This window comes from Neopelma chrysocephalum, unplaced genomic scaffold (assembly GCF_003984885.1).
Source record: "Neopelma chrysocephalum unplaced genomic scaffold, ASM398488v2 Primary Assembly neopelma1_89, whole genome shotgun sequence".
In the NCBI taxonomy this organism is placed as follows: domain Eukaryota; kingdom Metazoa; phylum Chordata; class Aves; order Passeriformes; family Pipridae; genus Neopelma; species Neopelma chrysocephalum.
Genome location: NW_020897751.1, coordinates 1,265,302 through 1,282,205, shown reverse-complemented (window position 1 = coordinate 1,282,205; position 16,904 = coordinate 1,265,302). Strand labels below are relative to the sequence as shown.

The 16,904-nt window shown below is 45.0% G+C and overlaps 1 protein-coding gene across 4 annotated transcripts in view; it reads right to left on the bottom strand.

Annotated features, from left to right (window-relative positions):
- The window catches only part of PRKG1 (protein kinase cGMP-dependent 1), a 358,823-nt gene that overhangs the window by 141,030 nt on the left and 200,889 nt on the right, over positions 1-16,904 (bottom strand). For all 4 annotated transcript variants that reach the window (XM_027692990.1, XM_027692989.1, XM_027692991.1 and 1 more), the window contains one exon: positions 2,737-2,842. In XM_027692990.1, coding sequence (XP_027548791.1) covers positions 2,737-2,842 — 106 coding nt within the window. The remainder of the gene's footprint in view (positions 1-2,736; positions 2,843-16,904) is intronic.

Sequence of the window (16,904 nt, the reverse complement as noted above, 5' to 3'; positions counted from 1 at the left end):
TGTGAGATTTAAATAGAAATACCTGTTTGCTTTCACAAAACCTCCCTAAGGAGCACCCAGAGGGGACTCCACACACAGGCAGCAGCTCAGACCCCCGGGAGGAAAAGTCCCTCAGTTCCCTCATCACTGTTTGCTATAAAATAAAAGCTGGGCAGGCTTTGCTGAACCTCAATCCAAATTAATCTCGACAATCTTCTAGAAAATCTCTATTAAAGCTAAAAGCTTAAAGGCTTAACGGGTGTTTAAAGGGTTTGTGCTCAGCTTGGCTTTCCTCCCCCAGCCCACGGGGAAGGCCAAGGCTTGGCAGTGGCTGAGGGGAGGTTTTTTTAAGCCCTTTTGGTGCAACAACAGGTTTTGTTTTCTCCCCTGAGCCTGCTTGTTGCTGACCATCAGCTGAGACACCTGGAAAAAACTCTGATGGTTCCTTTGATGTCACCCCTGAGCTGCAGAACATCCCCCGTGGAGCTCCCAGGCCCCTCCAGGGCAGAGATATTTTTATTATTTTATATTTTATTTATTTTCTATTTTATTTATTTTATTATTTATATCATATCATTTTATTATTATTTATTTTATTATTTATATTATATTATTTTATTATTTATATTACATTATTATTTTTATTTTATTTTATTATTATTTATTTATTTTATTATTTATATTAAATTATATTATTATTTTTATTTATATTATATTATTTTATTATTTATTTATATTATTTACTACTTTATTTTATTTAATTTTTATTATTCTATATAAACAACTATTACTCAATAGATATAGTACATAAAATACATATTTACATAACATAATAATTATTATTTATATTATTGATACTCTTCATATAATTTATATTTTTATTTTATTTTTCCCTATGTCCCGACTTCCTCTGAGAGAAAAACTAATTTAAAGGTGAATAAATACAAGCTATTCCTTGAGTTTGTTTTACTGGATGTCCAAGTGAATGCACTGTGCATGTTTTTTTCTGATTTTAGAAGCCTTATGTTTGAAAACACATCAAAAAGCAGATCAGAAACAAAAGCACGTGACACAGGAGGGTCAAAATTAGTCTGGCCACTTTAGGGGATCTGTTCCCCCTGCTTTGGTGTGGCTGGAGGGGATTATTTTTCCATCCCAAACCCCCTTTTTAAGAGGGTGCATCATACTTGGGTCAAAGATTTGCAAACTGGAAGATCTTCCAGGTCTTCCCACGGCGCTTTTCCCTGAAAAACTCTCTCTGGAAAACAGGAGCTACTCCTGGAAAAGCAGCAATAATCCTCAAAAGGTGGAAAATGAGCTGCCTCCAAACTGAGCTTCCCCTGGCAGAGGTGCCAGGGAGCCCAGAGGGGAGGGATTTGATCCCATCCCCACCTGCCATCCCTATAAATCCCCCCTGGGTGTAATCCCAGCCCTCCCAGCGCTGGGTAAGGGGGTTGGAGGGGGGAAATGCTGCAGGGGGGATGTTCTGATGTGGGACCAGCCCGGGGTAGGAACATCTCAGTAGTGCTGGGATGGCTGAAAGCATCACACAGACCTGGGTCTTTCCCTGCTCCACAATTTGGTGACACCATCCCTCGGTTTGGGATCACTTTGCTGCTGAAACGTGACCTGGGCCCTCCCTGCTGGGACTTGATTTCATGGAATCACACACAGGTTGGGGTTGGAAAGGACCTTAAAGCTCATCCAGTGCCACCCCCTGCCATGGGCAGGGACACCTCCCACTAGCCCAGGTTGCTCCAACCTGGCCTTGGACACTTCCAGGGATCCAGGGGCAGCCACAGCTTCTCTGGGCAACCTGTGCCAGGGCCTCCCCACCCTCCCAGGGAACAATTCCTTCCCAATATCCCATCTAATCCTGCCTTGTGTCAGTAGGAAGCCATTCCCTGTGTCCTGTCCCTCCATCCCTTGTCCCCAGTCCCTCTCCAGCTCTCCTGGAGCCCCTTTAGGCTCTGGAAGGGACTCTCAGGTCTCCCTGGAGCCTTCTCTTCTCCAGGGGAACCCCCCAGTTCTCTAAATAATAGGGACTGTTCATTCCTGATCCTCTCCAAGGCTTAATTCCCTTAATTTTCAATCCTCCCATCATCTCCCAGCCCGCTGAAGGACCAGCTTCTGGTTATTTGGCTTTTCTTCTTGTAAACCCGGTGGCTGAAGGCAAATCCCCAGGGAAGGGGATTCCTGGGATTGTTCCAGGGTTTGTTCCAGCAGCACAAACCAAAGGAACGTTTGAGAGTGTTAAGGAGTGAAAGACTTGGCTTCATGTTTTCCTTTTTACTCATCCAACCTGCATTTTCCAACAACCTCAAGCTTTTTTTTTTTTCCCCTAGAAACTCACATTTGACTTTTAGAAGAACACAACTGAAATGGGTTTCAAATTCCACCACAGTTTAAAAACCAGATTTTTCCCAAGGAAGGGGGGGGGAATTAATTAAAATTAATAAAAATGGGTGTTTTCTTACACAGGGAATGACTCATGTTAGAGGTTTTCTCTCACACCTTGGCCGTGGGACTCTTTGCCAACGAATAACTCACAAGAGGAATGAAACCAAACCACAGCAAGGCTCTCCCTGCTTTAAGCAAATAAAAATAATAATAATAATAATAATAATAATAATAATAATAATATTGAAGACATGAGAAGGAAACATATCAAACACTGCACTCAGGAAAAAACAAAAAAGGTAAAAGATGGGGACGGGAGTTGCACTGAATTTGGGGATAAATAAAGGAGTGTCATACCTTTTTAAAAATTCCATATACTCAGTATGCTTGATGAGGCCAGTCCTCATCATTATTGTTTGAAAACATTGCCGATCAATAGCCCAAAGTTTCACATTTACGAGAGCTGGAAAACAAAACAAACAAGGGGAAAAGGTGATTAGCAAAGAACGCGTGGGAGCCGGCGAATCCCGCTGGGAACCGAGGAGGGAAACACGGACACGGGACACGCTCCAGCCCGGGACACACGGCTCAAACAGCAGGCAGCACTCAGGGAGGGTGGGGAACAGCCTCAGGGTCAGGGAGAGGGTGGAAAAGTGGCCTGGAAGCAACTGTGGGATGAGAAGAAATCAGGGAAGGCTGAAGGCGGGATGTTCGTCATAACCTGGGACACCGCAGGATTTCCAGAGGTCTTTAAGGCATTATTTAAGGCATAATACCTAAAAGGTATTTTTAAGGCAAAATTAATTTAAGGATTCTTCCTGCTCCCAAAGGAGATCACAAATTCCTCAAGGAAATTTCCAGAACAGGGACATTTCCAGAGCCAAGCCCTGTTATACCCTAATAATTAAACACCTCCCAGTCCGGGAGGTTTTGAGACATTTCTTCTCCCAGCTTCAGTTTGTCTCCGCTAAATTCCAAGACTTCCGTGGAAATGGTCCAGATTTTCATCTGAGATATTTGCATTAACTGCAAATGCTTGAATATACACAGTTTTTATAACAGTTTCTCCTCAGAGAAACAGTTTAATTAAACAGAACTACTCTCAGGACCTCTACACTTGCATTAATTCAATTTTTTTCTTTCAGAGAGTAATTGCAATAAGTTCCATCCCCTTCTCCCCATCTCATTACAGGAAAGAGCAACGAGCAACAGACTTTCAGCAAAATATTTACGAATATTCTCACTGATAAAATCCAAGCAATGCCTTTGCTTTGATTTGCTGGTCCTTAAGTTCCCAAACCTCCCAGATATAATGAGGTTTTTTTTCCCCTAACTGCATTTGCAGGGTGGAAAACCTTCAAAGTGCAAATTCAACTATTCCTTCTAGAATTGCACAGCAGAACTAAGGGACAGCATCACATCCTTTAAAGCCTCTTCTTGTTTTCGAGGCAGAAACTTCTTTTTGAGAAGCATTTCTAGTTTTAAAATCTAATTGATAGGGAAATAATGACCTTTGGTATTTGGAGATTTATGTCAAAATTTAGTTTTTCGCTGTCTTCTGAGTGGAAAGGACAACTAATATGAATAGGATCTCTATTTTTCTGGTAGAATTAACTGTATTCTATAAAATAAGGGGGGTTGATGTTTAGATGAGCTCAGTAGCCGAGGCTTGGAGCAACCTGGGCTAGTGGAAGGTGAGGATCAAGGGCTTGGATCAAGATGAGCTTTAAGGTCCCTTCCCACTCAAACTGTTCTATGAGTCTGTGAAAAAATACATATATAGACACTGAGATACATTTTACATATAATGCATGGAACATCATTTATAATTTTATAGACATAATGCATGTAATTCCATAATACATTATTACATATTTCAATAAATCCATATGTACCCCCCTGATTGCACACACCAGCCCCATCACAAGGCCCAGGCAGCTCAGGAAAAGTTAAGTGTATTAATTCCAATCACTCCTCATCCTTTACACTCACATTTATGCTGCCTCAATGGCAAACAGCTGCTTTAATAATGGCTAATCAGGGCAGAGGTTTAAATGTCAGGAAGATCCTTCTAATCAAGCGTGAGCATCGTCTCCTGTTGTGCTTAAAACCCTCTGTCAACGTGTTAGAGGGTTCCTGAAGGAACAGAAGGAATTCTCTAAGGTTTGATGCTATTAAAGACTTCAAAGTTATATATTTAAGAGTGGCCTGAGATGAAAAATGTGTCTCTGGGATGTGGAACACAAAGTCATCTCCACCGTGAAGAACTGAGTTAGAGCAGATGCAGACAGGGGTGACACAGAGATTTTCTGTCCCACCCCAGATTTCCTGTGAAGCTTCATTTACTGAGAATATCCTATTCCCTGACTGCAGGAACTACAGCCACAAAGGAACAGGAGAAATAAAATCATGGAAAGAGATGTGTCCAGGCCTCTCTGTGAGGGGAGCTTCCTTCCTCAACAACAGCAAATATCACCCTGCAATCCAACCAGCTCAACTAAACTAAAAGTTTAGTGCCTTTTTAATATTTTTTCATGCTAAAATGCCATAGTTGAGGTTTGTTTTTATTGCACAGGGATGCCCAGGCCTGGGAGCTCTCTATGGTATCTGTATCCAATTTTAGGAGCTCTCCAGCTGAGGGTATTGGATGATGCTCTGCAAGTCTGCAGGACACTTGAATTCCACGTTCAAGAAGCAGATTTACCTGACTCTGAACCTCCAAGTGAAAGGGATGTGGTTCAAGGGCTGAAAACAAAGCAAAATGCTGCTGGAAAAACAGGGAAGGGCAGCGAGAGCCCAAGCAAAGGAATCAGGGTTTCACAGGTCAAAACTGGCTGGGGGTGGAGATGTTACCATGAAAGTTTAGATCTGAAGTGTTTGTCGTGGTTAAGACTTAATTTCTGCTGCCAAGTTGACAGAAATTATTTCAATCAACCATTCCAGTAAATTCCTTGCACCCCTCTCCACATCAGAATTGATGATTAAAGCAAATAAATGAATTTAAAAACACTTTTCCAAACCCAAGTTCTTCCAAAGAGAAGTTTTCTTCCTGTTCACTTCTCTGGGCAGCCTGTGAAAATCTATCCCCTCTAAATAACACAGATTGTTCATTGTTGAACCTGTCCAGGCTTTAATCCTCCTAATTTCCAATCCTGCCATCACGTCCCATCCTGCTGGAGGACAAAGTTTTGGCTGTTTTGCTTCTTTTCTTCTTTTGGCCCCAGTGGCTGAAGGTCATCAGCTCTGGGGGCAGGGCTGAGCTGCTCCTACATCACATGCAAAGGCACTGAAATAAGGGGGGGACTGTAAAGGTTGAAGTGAAAATATTTACAGAAGAGCCATGTAAGTATTATTTATGTTATATGTACATATATATATAGAGAGAGGTGAAGTCCTTAACATGAAAAGATGCCTTAAATCCTCAAAATCAGAGCAGCCAGAGAGCAGTGCCCAGATTATTTCCAGATTAAATGCAGTGTTCAGCTGGCCCTGCAAACTTTTTGCATCTTCCCAAGTTTTCACTTAGTGCTCAGTGAAGCCTTTCCAAGCTTTTTCAAGGATCACTGAGTGAATCATCCTCAGCTCAAGCATTATCCAACCTGAAACTTATTATTCCCTTGCCCCCCCCCAAGCCAGAATTCGTCACCTCCCTTTTGCTTTTAGGCCATTTTATTCAAATAACTCTTTGTTCATCCACCTTCAGGCGAAGAACCAGCAGCATCTTCATGTCCTCAGGGCCTTTTGAGCAGACAAGACGTAAAATTTCCACTCAAATTTAAACATCCTCCCACCTGGGGGCTGATTTTGCAGGATTATTGTGCCCATTGCCCCGGGGGAAGCAGAGCCATTGCCAGTTGCTTGTGTTTCGTTCTGTTTATCGACCAAAATGAGGGTGAAAAGCACATTTAACTAAGCAGAAGGAGCCCATGGAATCGTTTCAGCCCCCCAAACACATTGTGAATCATGAAGGAGGCTCCAGCAGTTCTGGGATGAGGCATGGAATGATGCCCTGGGGGGTGGAATGGCTGGAGCAAGAACAAATTGCTTTATTCTCAGGTGTTTCTGTCTCTAGTTTTTAACAAGAGCAGCACTGGGACAGTGACACTCCATCCTGATGCTCCCCAGTCTCCAGAAGGGAAACTTTGCCCAGGGGGAGTTTTGTCACCTCCCAGGGTGCAAAGAAGCAGCAACTTCACTTTGACCAAGGACAGATGCAGAAACAGATAAAATTCCCACTGCCAGAGGGCAGGGTTAGGTGGGATATTGGGAAAGGATTGTTCCCTGTGAGGGTGGGGAGGGGCTGGGATGGAATTCCAGAGAAGCTGTGGCTGCCCCTGGATCCCTGGAAGTGTCCAAGGCCAGGTTGGACGGGGCTTGGAGCAACCTGGGCTAGTGGAAGGTGTCCCTGCCCATGGCAGGGGGTGGGACTGGATGATCTTGAAGATCCTTCCCAACCCAAATTCCATGATAATCCCGACTTTGCACAAGAGATGCAAAATTTAACAGCATTAAAAAGATCTGACCACATCCCTCAGCCCGTGCTAAGGACAATAATCTGAATAAATAAGCAGACATCACAGAGCATCCCAGGACTTTTCTTGCCACAGGAACCAAGTAACCCAAAATCTGCCCCAAAATCCACCTTCACCCAAGCTTTCCATGTCTCCTGATGGATTATTCAGGAATAACCCCACCCTGGGCGTTTTTATTCATTGAAATGTTTCCCTAAGGGTGTCTATTGTCATTTGGTTGGATCTAAAATAACTCCCAGCGTTTGTTGGCACCCAGAAATGTCTCCATCCTCTTCTGAAGGCTTGTAACTCCTCAGCCTTAATGAGAAGGGGTGACAAGGATTAATGAAGCATTAGGGAAGTGTTCAATCAGGTCAGGCATTTTCCTGGGAATTTCAAACCACCTGTACTACAAACCCCACTAATTAACGTCCTAATCTGCTCTTTTCAAACTCACTGGTATTTTACATAACCTTTACCATGTCACTTCTTACTCAGCCTGGCTGTATAAATGTAGTTCTGCTCTTCCCCCCTCTCTGCAGCACAGAGGTTTCTCTGGGTTTTTAATTAATCCTTGTACGAGCACGAGCTCACAAACTACCTCAGAAACCAAAATTGTTCCAGTCCTGAACGTTGAAAGCTGAAATAGTTCCTTATAGCTAAGGAAGAAGAAGTTGAAAGCCCCAAAAAAATTCCTTCCAAGTCCTATTTTGAGCCAGATGGAGAGTGATGTGAGATTAATGGAAAGCCAACAAGGGTTTAATGCAGGTCAGAAGCCTCAAATTTAGTTGCTCAAACGACTGATTTAATGCACTGAACACAAAGGGGGTTGAGGTAAAATGTCTCCAACTATTTGAGGAAGGAAAAGGAGAAAACAACCCAAATCTCTCAGCCTGGGTCACATCAGCTCCCAAGGCAAGAGCACGGAAGCATCACCAAGAAAGAGGAGTGAGGAAAGTAAAATATTCCCATTTAGAAGAGACACATCAGTTCTGGCTCGTTGCCCAAAGGAGCCCCAAACCTGAGGAAAATTAATATCCCCCACCCTCACAGCCAGGAATTCCTTCCCAATATCCCATCTCTCCCTGTCCTCTGGCAGTGGGAAGCCATTCCCTGTGTCCTGTCCCTCCATCCCTTGTCCCCAGTCCCTCTCCAGCTCTCCTGGAGCCCCTTCAGGCCCTGCAAGGGGCTCTCAGCTCTCCCTGGAGCCTTCTCTTCTCCAGGGGAACCTCCCCAGCTCTCTAAATAATAGGGACTGTTCATTCCTGATCCTCTCCAAGGCTTAATTCCCTTAATTTTCAATCCTACCATCATCTCCCAGCCTGGCTCCAGAGCTTGGGAATCATTATTAGGATGATCTGCACAAGTTTGGAGCTGGTTTGGTTACTTTTAGGAGGTAAAGGGTTAAATGCTGATTAAAGCCAGATATTTAAATCCCAAGTTGGGATCCTAAAGAGCCCTTTGCTGGACAATTGCAATGGGGCTGAGTATTTCAGGGATGATTGGAAAATGAAAAAAGATTTTAGAGTCCATGTGAATGAAAATGCTGCTTTAGGGACACAGGGCTACCAGAAGCCATGGAAAAGGGGAGAAAGGATGGTTTGAACTCCACAGAGTGATGAGATCCTTTCCTCTGTCTCTCACTGAGCCCTGCAACACAACTTGATACTAAAAGAGCCAAAATAAGCAGTTCAGCTCCATCAACTGCCTTTTTTTCCTCAGGAACAACATCACACAGTTCCCAGGAATGAAGTTCCAGCTCCGAGCTCTCAAGAATGGGTTTGGAAGGACAGCAGTTGTTTTAAGAGCTGTTCACAAAGCAAACAAACCGTTGTTTTACAGCTTTTTCTTTTCAGCTCCAGGTGCTGCCTGACTATTTAAGCCACAAAAGTACTTCCCATGGCCAACTTCCAGCTCATTGGAGCAGACAGAGCAGCAGGGGGGCCATGTGGAAATGCATTTTCCCAGCCAGACACTCTCATTTGTAATCCTGCACCACGGGACACTTTAATTCGTGGTAACAGCCAGGAGGAGAGTGCCAGATAGACCTTCAGTGGGGACAACTGATTGAGCAGGGACACCTTTCCAGCCAGATGGTTTTTATTGATTGAAAAGGCTAATTAAAGTGGCTCTTAGAATAGGGGAGAAGATGGAGAGGAAGCAGAAGGAGAAGGAGCAGAAGAATCAGAAGCAGCAGCAGCAGAAGCAGAAAAAGCAGCAGAAGAGAAGACACAAAAAAAAGAAGCAGCAGTAGAAGAAGCAGAAGAAAAATCAGGAGAAGCAGCAGAAGGAGAAGAGGCAGAAGCAGGAGCAGAAAAAACAGAAGCAGAAGAAAAAGCAACGGGAGAAGAAGAAAAGGCAGGAGCAAAGCAGAAGAATCAAAAGAACCAGAAGCAGCAACAGAAGGAGCAGAAGAAGAGGCAGAAGTACATGAAGGAGCAGAAAAAGCAGAAGCAGCAAGAAAAGGAGAATAAGAAGCAGCAGAAAAAGCAGCAGAAGCAGAACAAGAAACAGGAAAACCGGCAGAAAGGGAAGAAGCAGAAGAAAAAGCAGAAGAAGCAGAACAAGAAACAGGAGAAACAGCAGAAAGGGAAGAAGCAGAAGAAAAAGCAGAACAGCAGCAGAAGAAAAAGCAGAAGAAGCAACAGAAGAGGCAGAAGGAGAAGGAGGAGCAGGAAAAGCAGAAGGAGCAGAAGAAGAAACAGCAGGAGAAGCAGAAAAAGCAGGAGCAAAGCAGATGAACCAGAGGCAGAAGAAGCAAAGCAGCAGAAGGAGCAGAAGTAGGAGGAGGAGCAGAAGAAGCAGAAGCAGCAGGAAAAGGAGAATAAGAAGCAGCAGAAAAAGCAGAAGCAGCAGCAGAAAGAGAAGCAGAAGAAAAAGCAGAACAGGAGAAGCAGCAGGAGAAGCTTCCAAAGGGAAGATGACACCACTGGTTTTTCGAGCTGCTTGGGAGCTTTTCCAGGAGCTTTTGTCATGTTTTTTTACTTCTTTTCCTCAAGTTCAAGTGTGTGGCTTGAATTGATTTTGCTGCTGAAGCTCCGAGCTGCTCCCTGGGGCTTTGGGTAGGGAAAGGCTGAGATGCACCCTGAAATGATGGCACAAAAAATGGGAATGGAAGGGGAAAGCCAAACTGCAGCTGGGTGTGTGTGAAGCAGCAGGGAGAATCTCTTTTTTACAGGGTGTTAGGAGTGGAATTAGCAGTGAACTGATGAAGGGTTTATATATTTGTATATAAAATATATAAAGCAAAGCAGTGAAATCAATCACTGTGGAACTGAAAGACTGGCGAGAGCTGAACCCCACAATCCCCTCTGCAACAGGGACAGGACACAATAAAAGGGAAATAATCACAGTATTTCCACAGCCCTGAGAGAAAAGCAAAGCCAGGGCACAACCTTTGCCCGAGAGGCTCCAGGAAGGGGCTACCCTTTTCCAGCTGGGATATTTGTTTCCCCATGAAAAAGGCCTTGAGGAAAAGGGACAGAAGCTGCAGGGAAAACACTCTCCTGCCAAAGCCAGCTATTCAAAGTCCTAGTGCCACCTTTACCCTTGGCCTTCTCTCTCTTTTCTCTACAAGCCTTAAATGTTATTTTTCTGTGCCAGACCTCAATTCACGCTCTGGGAGGTTGGTAGCAGAGGAAAAAAAAATGCTTTTTCTCCATTTAAATCAAAATTCACTCAGGTTTCTGACCTATAAACCAGATTTAGGTGGGATATTGGGAAGGAATTGTTCCCTGGGAGGGTGGGGAGGCCCTGGCACAGGTTGCCCAGAGAAGCTGTGGCTGCCCCTGGATCCCTGGATCCCAAGGCCAGGTTGGAGCAACCTGGGCTGGTGGAAGGTGTCCCTGCCCATGGCAGGGGGTGGGACTGGATGGGCTTTCAGGTCCCTTCCAGCCCAAACCATTCTCCAATAAACTTCAGTCAGCACAAACCTGACCAAGCCCAGCAGCAGAAGGGAAGATGTTGTTCCCTTGCACCACATTCAGCTGCACATTTTCAGCAGAATGCTGCACATAATCCTAAAATTTAATATAATACAAAACCCCCCATTGCTGCCATCTGCAAATAAAGCCAAACCTTCAGCTGTGAGCTCGAACTGCAATATTTTGAGAAATCCAGAACAGTTAAGCTCTGCCTTGGTGGAGCACTAGGAATATTAACCAGCTAAAAACCCCCAACAACACAAAAAAACCCTCTCTCTGTGATTAAAAAGAGGCAGTTTCCTCACTGAACTTTACAGTAATTCCCCATTTTTAAGCTATTCCCTTATTTCCCAAGAGCAGCATTTCCCACACAGCAGTTAAATAACCCAGGCCCAGATTTTCCCCTCTCATTACCTATTTCCAGCAAGAGCTGGATGGAAACTTGTCCCACCCTGTGGGACCCCTGGGGTGTTATCTGGGTATTGAAGGTCTGTCCTGATGGATTTGCTGTCTGAAATGGCCCAGAGGAGGGGGCAGAGCAGGGGCTGGATGGATGCTCTGCCTGCCACATCCACCCCCACAATCCAGGGGGATGTGTCTCTGCCCTCTGGAAAAGCTGCGTTTTGGGGGGGCTTCACCTGTCAAACAAATTCCAAACCCAAACAAGACCCCATCCCACAGGAGGTGGAGATATCAGGGGCAACAAGGTCATCACTGAACCCCTGGATGGTTTGGGTTGGAAGGGATCTTTCACCTCCCACTAGCCCAGGGTGCTCCATCCTGGCCTTGGACACTTCCAGGGATCCAGGGGTAGCCACAACTTCTCTGGGCAACCTATGCCAGGGCCTCCCCACCCTCCCAGGGAAGGATTTCTCCCCTGTATCCAATCTGAACCTGCTCTCTTCCAGTTTGAAGCCATTCCCCCTTGTCCTGTCTCTCCGTCCCTTGTCCCAAGTCCTTCTCCATCTTTCCTGTCGGGTCCCTCTAGGCTCTGATCATCTGTTCTCTTCCTGGTCATCATCCTTATCTCAGGGATGTGCTGCTGGGGGTTCCTGGAGCAAGGCTCCAGTGGTAAAAACCCCACAAACAGCAGGGAGAAGCTCCTGGGATGCTGCAGCTTTCCCTGAGGCTCACACCCCACTGAAATCCTGGCAGGCTTTTCCCAGCTCCAGGAATTCCACAGCAAACCTCAGTGCAGCGTCCACAGAAAGTGTAGCTTCTCTTCTCCTGGCAAAGGCACAGGAAGGTTTATTTCCAGAACATTCCCTCTCCCCATCTCCTTCTCCCTGTGCCTGTTCTGACAGCAGGTTGACTTCAACCAGCAATCCCATTCCAGAGTCTGTATTCCCTCTTATTCAGTCTCATCGCTGCCTCCTTGATAAACTCAGAATTCCAGCCAAAGCAGGGACTGCAGGCTCAGCTTCCCTCAGAAAAACTGGATTTGGGAAGAATTAGTCCAGCCCTGCCCATCCACACTGTGAGGAGCCAAAGCTCCTTCCAGCCTGGCACTGCTGGTCACATTTAAAATGTCTTTCCCTGTATCCAGAGTTCCTGGTGAGTGTGCAGGTAACAGGGATTGGATCCCCCTTCCTCTGATGCTGGTTGAAATTTGGTTATTCCCATGGGTTATTCCCATGGTTATTCCACAGGGATTGGGAGGCAGCACCTCCAAGCAAAGCTGTGCTGGGAGCACAACCCACTGGCAAAGCTTTATCCCTGTGGATAAAAGAAGTCGAAGAAGATCAAAAATTAGCCCCATGCACTGGTTCTTTGCTGGCTCAGGGCAAAAGAATTGACTCCAAATCCAGCTGTGTGAGGATAACCAGGAGCAACCAGCAGGAAGCTCCTCTCCAGGAAATCCCTTCTCCCTCTCCTCAGAAAAAAAAAGCCAAAGATTAAATCCTTAAAAACAGCCTGGACAGCTCCAGGTCCTCCAGGGGAAGGGTTTGTGACATCCACACGGCTCTGGGATCACCACCAGCTTCTCCTCCCACCACCATTCCCTCCCCAGCCCTGTCCTGAGCCTCCAAATCTTGGAAGCACTTCCTGAACTGGGAGTCCATTTTCCTTGTGTTTAATGGGATCCACGAGAAGCCATTTTCTCCAAGCCAATAAATCCATCATCCAGAAAGGAAATCCCACCCTGGATTCCCTGAGATAGACTCAGGGGTTCTCAGTGCCTGCTGCAAGGGACACTCGGGAATACAAGAGATTCCCAGGTGTTTATAGGAGTTGTTAAAGGCCACACAGCTCCTCTGGCTGTTGATTAATGCACACAGCAAATCAAAATCCCTTCTGACCTGCAGAAGCATCTCCAGACCGTTCTGACTTGGATGAAAAATGCTTCCAACTTGCCCTAAGTGTGGCAGCTGCTGGCTGGGCTGTAACAGAGCCCTTCAGTGCTCACAAATCATGTTGGAAATAGAGAATTAACAAGCTTTTTTTCCCTTCCTATAATAACATTTATGAATTATTTTCAAATGTCTCCAGCCCCCAGCCAGCAGCAAGCTTCCATAATTCACAGAACACTTGGGATTTGGGAGGGAACTCCCTGCCAGTGCTGCAGGTCAGGATTTCTTTTCTTTTTTTTTAGTCTTGAGAGCCAGCAATGAGCAAAAAAGACATGGAAGAGTGGAGCCAACAAGCAGAGAGGTTTAAAATAGGGATTAAAGCTGGATTTGGTTGTTGCAGTTGGTAAGGAGGGATGTGAAGGAGCAGGGCAAAGGAGAAGGTGGCCAGCACAGGGAGAACCAGACTTGGATAAACCTTAGGATAAGTGAGGGGAACTTAGATAAACCTCAGGACAACTTCAGGTAAACTTGGGACAGGCAGAGTTGGGAGAGACCAAGGCAGATGTGATCATGGAATCCCAGAATGGTTTGGGTGGGAAGGGACCTTAAAGCTCCTAAGTGAATATATATAGACATAAAAAAGAGCATATAAGCAGATTCCAGCAGCATTATTTATGTGTTTGAAGCTCTCCCTGATTCCACATATCCCATTCATTTGGCCTGTGGGCCAGATCCTGATATGGAAATAACCCAGAATTAGGCCTTTAATGAGAAATAAAGTGTTCTCTGCAAGCCCTGAAATGCAGAATGAGATCAGACTGAGACCAGACATAGAACAACCCCCACACCAAGTGTTTTTTCCACAGTTATTCCTTCCCACTCCTTTGTTGCCACAGTAAGGCGGGTCCATCCTGGGCCTCAGGGATTTTGACCAGGGAGAATTTAATCCCTAATGTTCATCTTTATGGCTTGGAATCTTTGCCAAATGTCTATTTGTTTGTGTTCTTCAGAGATGAGCTTCCAGGCTGATTAAACATGGATCATCAGCACGAATTCCAGCAGGAATTCCAGTGCTGCTTTTCATCCCGATCTTGAACGTTTTCCCCCCACTTTCCCTTCCATAAAAATGGTGGAAGATGTTATTTGGCAGGAAGCAAAGCAGACAATGGCACTGTAGAGCCAAGGCAGCCTTGGTTATTCCTGTGCCAAGAAAAAAGCCAAATCTTCTCCCCAAGCCTCAGAGCTTGACACATTTCTGCAATCACACTGACCAACAGCTCTTTGGAAAGCCTGGAAGGAAATGTTAAAATCCGTGTGATGGCCTCAGGCCAGACTCTGTCTTCAGGGGTCATTAGGGAAGAAGCCAAAGTCTCACTGGATTGTTTAAGTGGTGCTTTGGTTCCTGAATGTCCAAGGGTGGGAGCCAATCTCACATTTTAAGCATTTAATGCACAGGGAAGAATTACTGTTCCCTTCTCCCTTCCTCAACTAAGGAACAGGTCAGGCTGGAGCACCCTGGGCTGGTGGAAGGTGTCCCTGCCCATGGCAGGGGGTGGGATCAGATGAGTTTAAGGTCCTTTCCAACCCAAACCAATCTAAGATTCTCTGATTATTCTCCAAACATCCCACACTGTGGTAGTTGGGAAGTGTGTACCTCTGTAATCCTCACATCAGCCCTTCCTCTCCTCCCCTCTCCTCGAGGAGCTGCATCCTCCTCCATCCATTTCCCGGGAATGCAGATGAGCTCCGCAAGCCTCTGTGGCATAATTAAGTCATAACATTGATTACACACTCAGCCTTCCAATAGCTTGTTTATTCTTCATTATTAGCACACAAATATCTTGGGTATTCCCTGTCTGGGAGCCTGGTGAGGTTGTTCTTACTCGAGGTGAAACACGGGCACAGCTCAGCAAATCCCAGAATCCCAGACTGGTTTGGGTTGGGAGGGACCTTAAAGCTCATCCAGTGCCACCCCCTGCCATGGGCAGGGACACCTTCCACTAGCCCAGGTTGCTCCAAGCCCTGTCCAACCTGGAAGAAACCTGTTGGTCTGCACATCCCCAGAAAGCACTGATGGATATTCCAAAGCAATCCCCACTTCTCTATTCATGAAAAACAAACTTACCCTGCCCTGCCTTCCTCAGAGCTGAATAAATTCTGCAATAGTGCTCTAAAAAGCCAAAATTTTTCCTGTAATGTCTGTTTGAATAGTGAAAAATTGATCTATGTGGAGGATTTTTTCTCTGATGGCTTCAGAGTGACCCAATTGGGGCCTTCCAGGACCTGAAGGAGCCAACAGGAAACATGGAGAGAGACGGTTTACAAGGGTCTGGAGGGACAGGACACAGGGAACGGCTTCCCACTGCCAGAGGGCAGGGATAGATGGGATAGTGGGAAGGAATTCTTCCCTGTGAGGGTGGGGGAAAGGCTGGGATGGAATTCCCAGAGAAGCTGTGGCTGCCCCATCCCTGGAAGTGTCCAAGGCCAGGTTGGAGCAACCTGGGCTAGTGGGAGGTGTCCCTGCCCATGGCAGGGGGTGGGATGAGATGACCTTTAAGGTTCTTAGTTAATATAAATTATTATATTTCAGTGTGAATTATTAATATAATAAATATCATTTGTTGGGCACGTCCACAGGATTCATTTTGAGCTTGAAAATGCCGGTGCTAAGCTTTTTCCTGAAGGCAAAACTGCAGGTCCTAAACATCCACTGCCCACTGGAGCTTGATTTTCAACTCTACAGAATTTCAGAGAGAGAAACCCCAGAGCACCCGAGACATAAGATGGCATGAAAATCAGGCAAATATTTAACTGACTGGAATCAGGTGAAAAAACTTAAAACCCAGAACAATTCTCTGTTTGCTGAGGACAGCACATGGTTTCCACTCTGGATCAACCTATAAAAGTTTGTGTCTGCTTCAAAAGCACAAATTCTGTTGTGTTGCAGTAAGTAACGAGCAGCAAATCCAGTCCCACTCGGCCCTAATTCCTTTTTCCTGCTTTGCCCGAAGCCCCCTGAGGGAGGGCAGCAGGTTTTCCAGGTGGGAAAGGCTGCCCAGGTCGCTGTCCCTGTCTGTGGGGTCTCAACGCTGCCGTGACCCCAATTAACTCTGCTCAGAGGGGATGGTTTGGCTCAGATTGATTAAGAACTAATTGGCTCCACGACTTTGGAGCATTTCCTTCCCGAGGGTTCCAATGAACTGCTGGGTGAGAGCTGCAGGGTGGTTTGGGTGGGGAATATTGTGAATATTCTCAGGATCTTTGGGGTGCAAGGCCCTGTTCTGCTCTCCAAAAAATTATCAAAAATCAACTGTATAGGACTCTTATTTTAAAGAAGAAATTTATGTTCAATAGGAAACTAAATCAAGAAACACAAAGGAATTAATTTCTTATGCTTTCCCTTACTCTGCAGGGGAAGGTATGACCAGAACTGTATGAACCACGTTTTAAACCTTGTTAAATATATTCTATACTATTCTATATATTCTGTTTTTCTATCTTGTTCTATATATTCTGCTTTTCTATTCTATTTTGTTCTATACATTCTATTTTTCTATTCTGTTCTATATATTCTATTTTTCTCTTCTCTACATTCTATTTTTCTATTCTATTCTATTCTATATATTTTTCTATTCTATTCTATTCTACTCTACTCTATTCTATTCTATATATTTTATTATTCTATTCTATTCTATTCTGTTCTATTCTATATATTCTATTTTGCTCTTCTCTTCTACTCTATATATTCTATTTTTCTATTCTATTCTATATATTCTATTTTTCTCTTCTCTTCTCTTCTC